Raw genomic sequence first — 14,887 nt, forward strand, 5'->3', positions numbered from 1 at the left:
AAATTAAAATTCGAAAATTTTTTCTAAAGCCTCCAGGGGACTTCGTTTTCGCACGAAAAAATTTTATGTGCCCTTATTGCATCCGGACCCACAATTATTATATACATATATGCTTAAAGGATTAGTAGATAGACTTTAACTTTCTCTGCATATAAGATATCTGCGCAAATGTTTCTATATTTGAATTTTGATACAAAATGGAATGCTATGAACGATGTGAACAACTTGGATTATATACTGCATGCATCCTCGTTCGAATTACCGAGCTCGATTTTCATGCAAATTCTATCGTGACACACGGGAGTATCTAAGATCCAAATTCAAATTATTGGACACACACACACACTGAGTGAATTAAATTATGTATGCAGATATTTTATTTAACTACAAAAATTTGAAAAAATTCAAGGGACTAACCGCTACTGAATTAAGCTCAGGTGTACATCTGCTTCTGAATTATTTTGACTTCATCTTAAATTCTTTAAATTTTGGTTGAATTTTTCGAAATATTTATAACCGAATAAAAATGAATAAAAGCCGAAATCTTTCGAATTCTTAGAAATTTATTTGAAGTATTTTTAATTCTTCTGAGTTCTTTATATTTAGCAGGATGTTCTTGTATTATTTTGTATGCACACTCATATCTAGCTATCTGGCCAACCTCAGGTCTGGTTGGTCAAGTAACGAGGCACTTTTTTGATGTCGACACTCAGGAGCGCATTTATAGTCTCTGAATCCGACACAGTAATGCTCCGCATCGTAAAAGAGGCGCGATGTAAACAATTTCTAATACAGCACTGGCTATCCGACCGTATAAGCTGTCAAAGACGCTCAAAGGGTAGACAGAAGCAGTCGAGCGTGAAAGTGGTCAAATAGCGAGGTATGAGTGTATTTGAATTCTTTTAAAAATACCGACGTGTTTATACCATCTCAATTAATTATTAGTTGTAACGACTAATTATTTGAGGTATGTTTAAGCTTCTGAATCCTTTTAAATTACTTTTAATTCACAGTCCTAACTGAAGTTTGACATCTTTGAATTTGATGATATAACTCTTTTAGAAAACCTTTGCTTAATTGTAACATCTTTGATGAGAACTTAAAAACACAACTATTGGCTTATAGGATTGTAAAATTGGGCCCGTAAATTTGCTTCGTTTTCTAAATTCTTTTGAATTCTTCCGAATTCTTTGTATTTCTTTGAATTGTTCTGACTTATTTTTATTCCTTTAATTCTATGAATTCTTCAATTCAGAGATGTAAATCAAAATCCCTATTGGCTATCCTCTATACATAATGTTACATATTTAAAAGAATAATACCTGCAAATTTTGTATGGCGTCTCTGAGTTGGTCTTCTGTTCTCAAATTTCCAGTTTCTATATCACTTTGAGGCAAATAACCAAACTTCATCAGATAGTCTTGCTGTAACATAAAAAACAAGAATAATTTAGAATATATCATGATATTATATATAAAATTGTTCTATATTTTTTCTTATACAAAATTTTGTTTGAAGAATTGACAGATTTTATTTTCTTGTCTCCACAAAGTATGTCTTTATTATTGAAATTTATTTGGCGGACAATGATTTTCAATGTAAGGGGATATTTTTCATGTAATATAAATCAAGCTTGTCCATCTCAAAGAAAGAAAGCGTACACTTCTTATAACAGATTATTTTTATCTTTACCGGATATTTTTTATTGAATACAAAAATAGTCCACTGGAGGTCTCAACCACTTGCCTTCGACTGTTTTTTTCAGTTTCACCTTGGAAGCTGTGAAGTCAGATATTCAGGAGATTTGAATTTATTATATTTTGGTTGGTTTAACGAAAAAAAAATTCTTCAACGCTCTTCAATTGTCTGTTTGAAATAATGTATTTTGAAGTAATTGTGAAACCAATTTTCTTTGACAGTTTTCTGTCCTTTTCCCTACATACTGCATTATGCACAGTAAAAAAAGGATCAATTTGATCTTATTTTGGTTCATTTTTCAGACTAAACAAAATAGCCACCAACTCTTGGCGCCGGTATCATAACGACATAACCTAAAAATTGATTTCTCTGCAACAAAATTGATCCTTTTTTTTACTGTGAGTTCGGCTCCATGAATAAAATAATTTTGGTTGTAACAATATTATTTATTTCTTTTTTATACTGTCTTCTAGTTTTTATTCAAGCGAATCTAACACATATGATCAAGATACTTTCATATCCGCAAATGAAAAGAACTGATATGAACTGATGTGTACTCTATTAAAATGAGCCAGTGAAATCTCACTGGTTGAAACAGCATGTAGCGCTATGTCACTAGTTGAATCTATCATTAGACGTCACTGGTATGTTCAATTACGCTATTTTTATTAAGTCACTTATTGCTTCACCCAGTCAAAGGTTCTAAGTTTGGGTATAAGAGAGTGAGCAAACAATGCGTAATGAACATTTTTTCTAAAAAAATCGAGGTAATGATTGTTTTTGTATGTTTGGAATTTCATCTGCCCCATGATAAAACTTCTTCCAAGGAACCCTAGGTAGTTGTCCCCCTCCGATTTTCTTTGTTCTGACATATGTTGTAGTACTCGAAAAACTAAGCGACACGTATTTTTTCTTACGTGACCAAAATGGGTGTAAGGGGGTAGGAAACACCCCCGAATAGTGTTTAACCAAACACCTATTCAATTGTTTCACATATAATAACAGAATCTTTCACAATCAAACCAAATCGAATAATATTCTCACAATAAGAGATGAAAAATGTGATTTTATCAATGTGATAAAAAAACTGGGAGGGGGGGGGGTAAATTACCCCCAACAATATGTTTAATTATAAACAAATTTACAAACGGGCATGATTTCAATTTAAAAAGTCTGGAAAAAATATATATTGCACGCGATAATAAAATAAAGTTTACGTGTTTTTTGCACTTTCACAAGAAATTAATTTATAAGGGGTAACGACCCTTAACTTCATTTTATTACATTTCTGGAAAATAAAGTAAGTTTCGCATGCAAAATAGAGCAGAAAAATTTCCTCAAGAAGATGTGAACTAAAAAAATGGGCAAAGAATATATATTGCACGCGATAATACAATCAATTTTACGGTCTTTTTGCATTTTCATGAGAAATTAATTTATAAGGGGCATGCACCCTTAACTGCCACCCTTATTTTATCGTGAAAATGCAAAAAAACGTAAAGTTAATTTGATTATCGAGTGCCATATATATATATATATATATATATATATATATATATTTCACAATTTTTTAGTTGAAATCTTCGTGAGGAAATTTTTCTGCTCTATTTTGCATGGAAAACTTACTTTATTTTGCAGAAATATAATGTAACAAAGCAAATCCGAAGGAGGCACCTACCTAGGGTTCCTTGTTAGCAATTATACATTTTTTCTTCTCGGTTTCAACGTCTATCCATGAAATAATATCGATTTTATTTCCGACTACAGATTCATTAAGTAAATAAATCAAGCTTGTTAAGCAAGTTTAAATTGCTTATTTATAAACATTTTTAATATTTCTCCCTAACATTTAATATGACGAAACTTTAGGAGTTTATTTTTTAAATTAAAAATAGAATTATCATGTACAAAATTATTGTCTGATTTCGCATATAAACAAGAAATTGTAATAAATAAACGAATAATCAGTGAAACATGCATTTGTCGAATCAAAGGAGAATAATCAATAAATACATTTTCGTTTAGTTAATAACTGCAAGACAGTATTAAATTGAAAAGCTTTTTTGGATTAATTTATTTCAAAGCCTGACTGATTAAAATGGTAAATTTAAAATTTTGTTTTTATGAATGGATTCCAAGCTACAATATATCCTTAAATCAGTGACGGGTTTAGGTATTTCCCGTCTTCTGACTAATAGAAATTTGTCCGTTTGCGCGGTAAAATTAAAATTCATCAGATGAAGTACGTAATGTTTCAATTATTCAATCAATTACATAAGGGTTCATTCGCAAAATACGTCATACTTTTAGGAGATGGGGGTCTTTCAAAGTATCATTCTTAATTTTAAGACCAATGGAAAAAGTATCACGTAGGCCCAGGTGCGAAATGACCGTTGGCCCACGGTCGGGCCAACCGTCGGACGGTCGGTCCAACTTTTTGCGCCACTGGCCGGGCCAACCAGCTGAATGATAACGGTCAACCGCCTTTGGCTTCTTCACATTGGGCCAACATTTGGTCTCATATATGGGCCATCTATTAAGATGACGCAGGCCAAACCTTCGACAAAAATTAATTTAAAAAAAAGTTATTTTAAAAATTATTATTATATAATCTTCACTTTTTACCATTACTAAATACATAATTCACACACACGATTACTTACACTTTTAATCGCACGCTTTAATGCTTTAAAAAATCTTACTCGGCCAGGAATCGAACCCTAACTAAACAAGTGTATTTTACCGGGAACTCTAACCACTCGGCTATCGAAGCACTTGAAGTTTGTTTACAAAAACTGTGTGTTGTATTTTCTTCATAGATTAAATTGGAAAGAGGACTGACAAATTGGGAAGCTATACTTTAAAAATATTCAGTTTTCGATGCTTTTTTAGAATTTTTAAATTTTTCAGGATTTAAAATTAACTTTCTTATATATTAAAATAGATACCTTTTGAATATGCAACATTATTCAATTAATAATTCTGAATGTTTCATTTCGACTTTTTTAATTATGATATTGTGTCAGAAATTAACAAAGTTTTTCATTTTTGTTGATTTGAAACTAAAGTTGATAATAAAAATATATCTAAATAATAAATATTTACCCTTAAATGTATCTATTTTTGGTTAAGAATTTATAATGGTTTATTTGGAATATTTATATATTTCTACGAGTAAAACACCAATCCGTCCTCCCAATAATGCGAGCAGATCAACTGCGGCCGAAAGCAAATCTATCAAAATGAAGTAGGTTATTTGCACCCAATGTTACGGGCACATGTGACGTCGGCGGACGGACCACAGTTGGGCCGATTACAGTTTCACGGTCTTTTTGTATCAATTAACCAGAGTTTATCCGACGGTCTGCTCATACTCGGGCCAATATTTGACCGACCATCGGGTGCATCAAGGTGACTTATGTCAATCCGACTGCTGTATCCAGAGTCGGACCGACCGAATTATTGTGGTCGTAACGACCAATCTGCCTCAATTTATCCGATTGTCGTACCATAGTTGGGCCAAAATTGGACTGATGGTCGGCTTTTCGCTCGCCGCCGATGTTTGTCATCAACAACGGTCCAAACATGATAGCTTGAAAACATCTTAGTTGGCCCAACTCTGGTTACCGTAGATCGGTTACCATAGCAGGGCCAAATTTGGGCTGATGGTCAAGCTCTGGCATCCGACCAACTTTCGCACACGCGGGGGGGGGGGGGGGGGGGGGGGGGGGGGGTCAGAAGTTCCTGAAAAATGTATCACGTATTTTATGAATGCCCCCTTAGTGAGTTAAATGAAAAATAAATATTTTCAGTCAATCTCTGTGACCATTTTCTCCACCACGCTCAGGCTGCATCTGGGTAGAAAAAATCCGAAATTTTTTTAAAAACTAATGGCAACAAAATGTTGCACCCTCCCCCTCCCCCAATTTTTCCACCCTAGTCTGAAGAATATTTTGAAAAATAGCCTAATATCCGGGTAATCGGTTATCATCCGAGAACCTGTGGTCGTTTTAGATAATTATAAAATCAATAAATTAATTTTGCAAACACACAGAATACATGCATATATTTGCAAGAATTGTCCAAGACATTACAAAAATTTAATTATATGAGTTTAAAGTTTGTAAACGGTTAAGAAAAATAAATTTCTATTTCACTTGATATGCCTAATTTTTTGTCATTACCCGGATACCTGGGTATTAATCGAAACATCGGGCACCCGATGTACGCGAGGTTAAGTTATGCCAACACTCCGCAAGTTACATTGAGATAAGTCAGATTTGGGACAAGTCACTTTGCGACAAGTTATTTTGTGGCAAGTCACTTTGCGGCCAGTCTCATTGCGGCAAGTAATATTTGCGGGGAGTCACATTGGTCGTGAATCCCATTTGCAGCTCTCTTATTGAGAACAATTTGAAGTCGAAAAAAACTGGTAAAAGTGGGGCTAAATACACCTGTTATCAAAATAATGTATTTAACACCCCTACCCCTTTTCAACACCCTGCGGGGGATTGCAATTTTTTCCCCAATGATAGATGCGTCAATGAGACTTGCCCCAAATGTGACTCATCTCAAATGTGACATGCTTCAATGTAACTTGCCGTCGGTTGGCATGATCCGCACTCACATACGCTTGTTTTTTTTCGGAAGAAAATTTAAATTTTGTGAAGAAAAACACATTTTTTTCTTGGAGTTTTTTTTATGGCACGAAAAATCAAAATATCGCAAATATCTTTCTTTATCGCTAACTTCCTCAATTTTGCGTATCTTGAGTTACTCTTTGAATTAAATCCATTGCAGTAATAATGCAAGACAGTATAATATAATAGGATTTGGGAGCGCATTCCCTAATTGATACCAATGTCATCGATCTCTAGCACGTGTACATATTTTATATTCTTGTGTACATATGCAGATGTTCCCCTCGTTAATCTTGTCAATTTAAACCATTTTACTTGTCAGACTCGCGATGCCATGCCGACTGCACAACGTATGTGAACTAGATGGCTTGTAACATTGTAGATAGTATACTATGGGCGCCTGTCCGAGTCGAAATTTAGACCCGACTTTGAAGTTGCAGTTTCTTATTAGAACTTGTTTTGACGCTATTTAAACTTATAAACCCTGCTTTAAATTTTTAACTCTTAGAGAATGAATCATTAGAGCCTACTTTGACTCTAGACCCTACTCTGACGATGTTTAACCTCCCCATGAATACTGACCCTACTTTAAATCATTTTAGCCTACAAATGTTCAAACTTCATGAAAATAAAGTAAAACTTATTTGTGACTTAGGTTAATTGAACTCATTGATCATCTTAAGGGGGTATTCTGGTCTAGAAACCCGATTTTCGGCCGTTTTTGAAATTGAATTTGAAAAAAAGCCAAAAATATTTTTACCATTCACTTTTTACCATGTTTTTATTGATATTCTTAAAATACATGAAAAAAATTTCATAAAAAAAATTGAAAATTAAAAAAGTTAGCGGGGGAGGGGGTCAGACAGGTGTGAAAAAAACAGTGCATCCTGGACACCATTATTCCAACCCTCCTGCTGATTTGAAAAAAAAAACAAAAGAAATTCTTAATCAGTAAGGATGTCGTTACAGCCCCTACCTCGGGGAACATGAAAAAATTTTTTTTTACAAAATGGCAACTATCTGAAATTAAAAATTTTTTTACCTCTTGTTTGGAAATTCCTGAATTTTTTTAAAATAGTAAAAACCAACATTTTGACATGAAGCTGGTAGGGGCTATAAAGGATTATATAAAGAAGGTTCGCACCAAATTTCAAGTAAATCGGTTGGCTATAACTTGAGATATCGTGGTGGCCGTGTCGAAAAAAGTAGTTTTGAGAAAAACGCGTAAGAAGTGAGTAAAACTTCAGGCAGTCTAAGTCATTTAATAGTGCGCTATACTTGCATTTTATCAATCAGCCATTCCTGTTCCATACATTGGACAATTTCCTTTGGAGGATACGTTCATAAAGGTCTAAACTTTGAAAATATGCAGAAAAAAATCGAATTTTTCAAAATTCTAGAACAGAATACCCCCTTAATGCATTTTAAAGCCATGTCCCGATACCGTGCATGACGTCAAGTTGACAGCTAGCCTCGTGGCTGATCACAAATACAGTTACAACACACCCATAGGACATGGCAGATTATTCTAGATTTTTCTCCGTTTCGCGACGTATTTCGCAAAATTTGGGGTCACCATCATCAAGACGTGGCCCTTTAAAAACGTTATTGGATTCGCGAGTTTTTTTAGGATGTCAGAATTGTGAGTAAAAAAAAATAAATTTGCGAGCGATTCTCATCGTTCAAATGCTGTCGTCTGCTACCCCCTATTTTCTGTCTTTCGCAAAATTAATATTTTTCATGAAAATAATGATTTCCTTAACAAAAGTTTCGATTTTTTAACATTTTATTGATCCAAGGATCTCGCAAAATCCCGGATATTCTAAAATTTTCTTTCTTTCGTTCCCAAATCCTTCGGAAAAAAAATATATATTGAATTAGTGCCATACCCATAAAAAAATTCAAAGTCAGATTTAACCAACATCCTTAACTGAAAATGCTGAAAATTTGTATAAGAACAATATTCATCATGGCAAATTACTTAATATTGTCTATTAATAAGTCATTATAAACATTTTTATGAATAATTAATGACAGTGTGTGTATTCAACAGTCATGCAGGTGATTAAAAATCACATTAAATTACAGGAATAAAAATTTTCTATCGCTAACAATAAATACAATGAATGAAAGAAAAATTTTGAAATATATATTTAATCATTATAATTAAATGTACTGATTGTTATTCGGTATTTATCAGAGTATTACGGTTAGTTTATTTGCAACATGATCTTATGGAGAATATTTTTTTCTCCGAGGAACAGTACTACTTTTTTAATGGTTTGGTTATTTTTGTTACTAAACAATAACAATTGAGAGTTTCTGGAACATTTTTTAGAAAAATATTACTATTTACGTTTCTAGCACTTGATTTAGGAGGAAAAATCATTACTTTTCATGAGAAAATGTTTACTGTTTTAATTTTATCATATTTGTTAGAGAATAAGTACATCTGAATGTATGAAAAAAAATTAACTACTTATCTCGAAGTTTGGGACGACTTGATAATTGGTTATAAAACCAGTACTGTTATTGTTAATGTGAATTTATTTCCTGATAAATATTTGGCTGAATCTTGCACTAAATATTTGTATTTTTTAATGTAATTGGATTAATTATGATGCTGAACGACTTTTTTTCAATCTTCGCTTAATAAAGAGATAAAACGATATTGTTATTGAATTCGGCAAGTTTGATATTGTATTTGTTTAGGTAATAAATAAAACAGAATCCAATTTAAATGTGTAGCGTCAAGTTCTTTAAAAAATGTTTTTTTAAAATGTTTTCAAATATTTAACGGCACAGAAAGTTTAAAAAAAGTAATTATCGAAATAATAGTTTCGGATTTTAAAAGATTTTGGACCTTGAAGTATTGGACAAGCGCATAATGATTATTATTAAAGACATCCTAACGCGTTCCGTTAGCTGAATTGGTTGGGGCGTTAGACTTTTGGTAAAATGCTTCTATGAATAATACGTCTAAAAAAATAATTGCGAATATCCTTGATATCTATATCACAGGTATTATTATTTTTAATACATTCCCATCAGAATCTGTATATCTGTACGTCTGTCTGTGAACACGATCACTTTTGAAAACATTAATCTATCAGATTGCTCTTTGGTACACTCGTTTACTGTCCTAAACTAAAGATCATGTTCGTTATTCAGCCATTTTGGATAAAGATTCAAAAAATGGGCACATGTTGAATATTTTTGACGCTACTTTTTTTAAAATTAAAAAATTCTCTGTAGGGTTATTTATAGTATTTAAAAAGACAAACAATTTATCCTAATGACTTTTCCAAAAAATCAAAAATTACCAGAGTTATAGCATTTACAAAATTCCAAAAAACACACGACAATGAAAATTTTATGCCAAATAAAGCGCGATATGAAAAAAAGTCAAGAGAAGAAAAATGTTGCTTTTTGAATGCCCTACGAGAATTTTCATAACAACTTTTTAAATTTTCTTGAAAAATCAAAAATTCAAATTTTGACAGCATACAAAATAATGAAAAATCCAAATATTACATTTTTCGGCTAAACTGTGCAAAATACGGTAAAAGATAAATTCACAAAAATTGTGCATTTGAAAAAGATCTACAAATTTATTATCAACCCCTTTTTGATAGGATGTGTAGTTTTGGCTTTAATCATGAAAACCGTCATTAACAGTAAAAAAAAAAAAAAATCTGCACGCTGCGTGGACACTTTCTTACCACAACTTCTGTTTTTTAATTTCTTTTTCGTCTCGTGTGTGGGGTTCCAAAAAATTTAACTCTACATGTTTTTGATGCTATTTTTTATGATTTAAACTAAAAACAGAACTATCAAAAAATTATTCGTGACAAAAAATCATTTTTATATTCTCATTAGCGAAGGTATTAGATTCGTATAAAGTTTGACCTCCCTAGTTTTTGTCAAAAGGTCCACATTTTGAGACCCTCTGAATCCGAAAAAAAACGTTTTTACGAATGTGTCTATTTTTATGTCTATCCGTTATGTCTGTCTTTATGCCTGTCTGTGAGTACGATAACTTTTGAAAAAATTAGTCTATTAGATTGGCTTTTGGTACACTATTTTAGTGCCCTAAGCTGAATGCCGAGTTCGTTAATCAGACATTTTTGATAAAAATAATAAAATGAGTCCATTTTGAAAATTTTTGTGTACACATTTTTTTATGATTCAAAATTTTATGCACAGTTGTTCAGAGTACTTGAAAAGAAAAATGTTACTTTTCGATAGCCCTACAAGATTATCACATCAACTTTTTGAATTGTTACGAAAAATTAAAATTTTGACGGTATGAAAACTAATTAAAAATCAAAAATTGTATTTTGCAGTCAAATTAATGCAAGATACGAAAAAAATGATAAAACAAACATTGTGCACCCAAAAAATATCTACAAATTTGTTGTTAATCACTTTTTTTAGGACACGTAGTTTTTATTTTATTTATAAAAAAAAACATTGAAAATACGAAAGATCCATTTTTAGGCACACAAGATAAGCTAAGCCAAAATAAATACATAACATTTTTCCACCGAAGGTAGACCGAAATTAATGGTATAAATGGTTTTTTTTACATTCTCATCAGAGAAGGTATTAGATATGAGTGAAATTTAACAAACCGCCCCCTCCCCCCAATTTTTGTTGAATGTCCACGTTTTGAGACCCCCTAAATCCGAAAAATATGTTTTTACGAATGTGTCTGTCTGTCGGTATGTCTGTATGTATTTATGCCTGTCTGTCTGTCAGCACGATAACTTTTGAAAAAATAATTCTATTAGATTGGCCTCTAGTACACTCTTTAAGTGTCTTAAACTAAAGGTTAAGTATGTTAGCCAGCCATTATGGATAAAAATTTAGAAAGTGAGAAACTTTTGAATTTATGGGAATGATATAAAATTTCAGGGATAAACTCAAGTGCGAAGCAAGAGATACGTGACGAAAATGTGTTCGTTAAATCCGAAAAAGTTTTAACAAAAGAGAATTCACAATCACCAAATTACTGTTGTTGATACTTTCCCTTTTAGTTTTAAAAAGTCTGTGCAGAAAGATTGAGCGTGAAGCGCGAGGTAAATGCATTATTGAGAACGAAGCGCGAGATAAATATATTATCGCTAAACGTGGAAAAATAGTCGATTTTAGAGACACTTTAAGCGTCAAAATGGAGTCTAAATTATATTGAAATCGCTTCTTATTTATAACCTACTTTAATGATGCCAGCGCCTACTATAAGGTAGGAGTTACGGCTTCAAAGTAGGGTCTAAATTTCGACTCGGGATGTACTACAGATTGGGGGTTTTAAACTTTTTTACTATTTTGCATAAGCACATTATTTTTACTATTGTCATCAGTTTTCATAAATGATAAGAAATTAAAAATTTAAATTGTGCAATGTTTACTAACAACTGGATACTTTTGATCAATCTATCGGCCTCATCAGACACGTTTTCCTCGCACGCTTCTTCCTCGTCTCTATTTAATTCTGCCAAATTAACAGAACCAAATTCAATTTTGCACTTAGCAATTAGGCAAATTTTTTATTCAATTTTTTTAACACAATTTTACTAGAAAACTGTCTCTTTGTGTTCTCAAATCAGTGTCCACTTACTGATTTTTTTAAACTTTAGAGAAGGATTTAGGGTGGGTTCCGCATGCGATATATGGATGTAACCTTTTCATATTATTTTTTAAAATAATATATTTTTAAATTTTCGACGTGAATTAGGAAAAATCACTTTTACAAGCTTAAATTTTGAACCGGCCTTTTCTGAAATATTAGAAGAATCAGAAGCGTAGGTAACTGATTTACATACGTGTTGTTTGTGTGTGAAATGTGTGCACTTGAAGGGGTCAAATGGGTTACACACATACAAATCGGAACGCGATCTGAGGTTTTTCCGAGAATTTGCTGAACTTGTTTTTCGCTTCCAAATGAACCTGCTTTCTTCCGCATGAAGAGACGATGGGTCATGGGGTGAAAAGGAAACTGGGGCAAGAGGGTCAAATGGATGGATGATATCGAATTGGTCCTCGTTAAGGGACTTTAATACACGAACCTTCAATGCTGCTGACACTGACAAAACACTCGGCAAAATGAGTGATTTATACGACATATGTATTGACTAGCCTCTTCTCTTATGCAAAACATTTTGCTTCCAATTCGACGTCACAGGAAAAACGTATAGTAAACCGTGATTCAGGTACAAAATTCTGGAAGTAATCTTAGCATGAAAAAAAAAATATCGGTGTGGGTAAAATTAAAAATTAGTAATCTATTATTTCCCCCAGCTGATTTTCACTTCTTTGCCTGTCTATGTACCACGAGAATTTTTACCTAAATTACTTTGCACCTTATATTTTTTCTGTGTTGTCCTACTATGTAAATCTGAGTTAACAGTATGATTCCCATTAGAAAGACTTTATTTCACGTTCGTCATATTATTTAAAGGCCATTCAAGGTCATTCCGCAAAGAAATGGCCATTTGTATGCAATCTTCTGGACCTTTGTCCAGAAGGAAGGAAAGTAGGAGAAGTGAAAGAAGGGGAATTGCAGTAGGGTGGGGAAGTAGATGCATGGAGGGTGGAGTATTAGTATCTTAATAGGCTACCAACATTTTTTTGAAAGCCTCTACCTCTCACATGACCTCATTTACTGAATGTCAGAGTGAAATATTGAATTATGATAAAATTATACTGAATTACAGTACGTTCAACTATATTTCACGCAATAAGGAACTTAACAATTAAATTTAGAGAATCGGCTTGCTCATGTAGCTGATATCTAAATTTATGTATTAAGAAAATTCAATTAAATACAGGTGTATAGTAAAGTCTCTTAAATTGCAGTGAATTCTCCTAAATTGTAGTAACTTATTATAAACTTTAGTATGGAATTTTAGTAAACGATGCTGAATTTTAGTGAACTACGAACTAAATTTCAGTAAATTTCACTTTGGTATCTGAATTACAGTATTTCTGAATATTTATTATAACTTTTCGAAAGGGCAAATGTAAGTACAAAGTTTTTTTTATAAAAGCTTGTTACTGATGACAGATTATCGAACTTTACAAAGAGAAAATAAATAAAAATTCACAGTCGGAAAGTAATTTTTTGAGAATATCAGAATTAAACCGTTCTTAGATATATCTATAGCTCACTGCACTAACTCACAAAGTCTTGTGGATAATATTGTCTCTTTGTTTCGAGTCTTTCTTGGATGCTGTCCCAGTAGGTAAAAGAAGAAAGCAAAGACTTGGAATTCGTTTACCTCCCTTCCTTCTTCACAGTTCCTTTTTCTCTTTTCACTCCTCAATTGGTTCAAATTATTTTATTGGATTACTGGACACATTAAGATTATTTTTCCAAATATCTTATATCTCTCTTTTTTTAAAATTCTAATTTTTGCGGTATTCATAATTCAAGTAAGATTTTAAGTACAATAAACATACTACTGAACATACTTATATATAATAAAAAATTATTTATAGATAACGATGCGCCGTACGTTTTAAAAATGTTCTGTATCCATGAAGCAGCTTAAAATCGAAATAAAAAGGGACTTATTTAATTATTTCCCCAAGAAAAGACTTTTCTTTGGCACTTGTTCCTAGAGATCAAAACGAAAGTGGCCACATTCCCAATAACGGTGACTGATGCAAGCTTCGTAAGTGGCCGGTAAGCGCATTCCCGGCCGTATCAGCGACCGGGAATAATATATTCTCGCCCATTGGCCGTTTTATGTAAGTGGCCATACTTGTATATTTGTTTAGTTTCCATGAAGACATTTTGATGCTTGAAATTAGCTGCTCGAAATTTTTATCATTGAATTAATCATTATATCTGTACTAAAAATGGTTATTGAATTACCTTTCCTAATGATTTATTAAGATTAGCCATTTTGGACACACTGGTTGGGTGCATAGAGAGATTGATGCCGCTTTGGAAAACTAGATTTACTATTTCATCTGGAAAAAATCGTGTGAAAACTAACAAGGTCACCTTTCAAAGAGGTGTCTTTCAGGGTGACACCATGAGCCCACTCCTCTTTTGCCTTACATTATTGCCACTATCTCTAGCACTTCCCCATTCCGATGGGAACTTGTGCGGCAAACCTGCAGATCGAAAGTACAAGGTCACTCATGTATTTTACATGGACGATCTTAAGATCTATGCTAAAAACAGAGAGCAACTGCATCTAGCTCTAGGGATTGTCAAACGATATACTAAGGAAATTGGAATGGAATTTGGGGTAGACAAATGCACCAAGGTTTATTTGAAGCGAGGAAAACTTAATGGAATCCCTGAAGATCCTGAGCTCGTTGATAGAAGCGCCATACGACACCTTTGCGCTGGAGAGACGTATGCATACCTGGGCGTGCCACAGAGCCGCATTCAGGATGTGACATCTATAAAGGATTCTCTCCGAAGCAGATAGAAACGTCTCATCCGACAGATTTGGTCTTCCGAACTGTCGGCGAGAAACAAAGTATCTGCAACGAACATGCTTGCCGTCCCGGTACTACTCTATTCATTTGGA

The 14,887-nt window shown here is 33.0% G+C and overlaps 1 protein-coding gene across 1 annotated transcript in view; it reads right to left on the reverse strand.

Annotated features, from left to right (window-relative positions):
• LOC117182709 (matrix metalloproteinase-2) overlaps positions 1 to 14,887 on the reverse strand; it is a 287,764-nt gene that overhangs the window by 166,937 nt on the left and 105,940 nt on the right. The window contains exon 3 of the mRNA XM_033375817.1: positions 1,323 to 1,424. Coding sequence (XP_033231708.1) covers positions 1,323 to 1,424 — 102 coding nt within the window. The remainder of the gene's footprint in view (positions 1 to 1,322; positions 1,425 to 14,887) is intronic.

This window comes from Belonocnema kinseyi, chromosome 1 (genome assembly GCF_010883055.1).
Source record: "Belonocnema kinseyi isolate 2016_QV_RU_SX_M_011 chromosome 1, B_treatae_v1, whole genome shotgun sequence".
In the NCBI taxonomy this organism is placed as follows: domain Eukaryota; kingdom Metazoa; phylum Arthropoda; class Insecta; order Hymenoptera; family Cynipidae; genus Belonocnema; species Belonocnema kinseyi.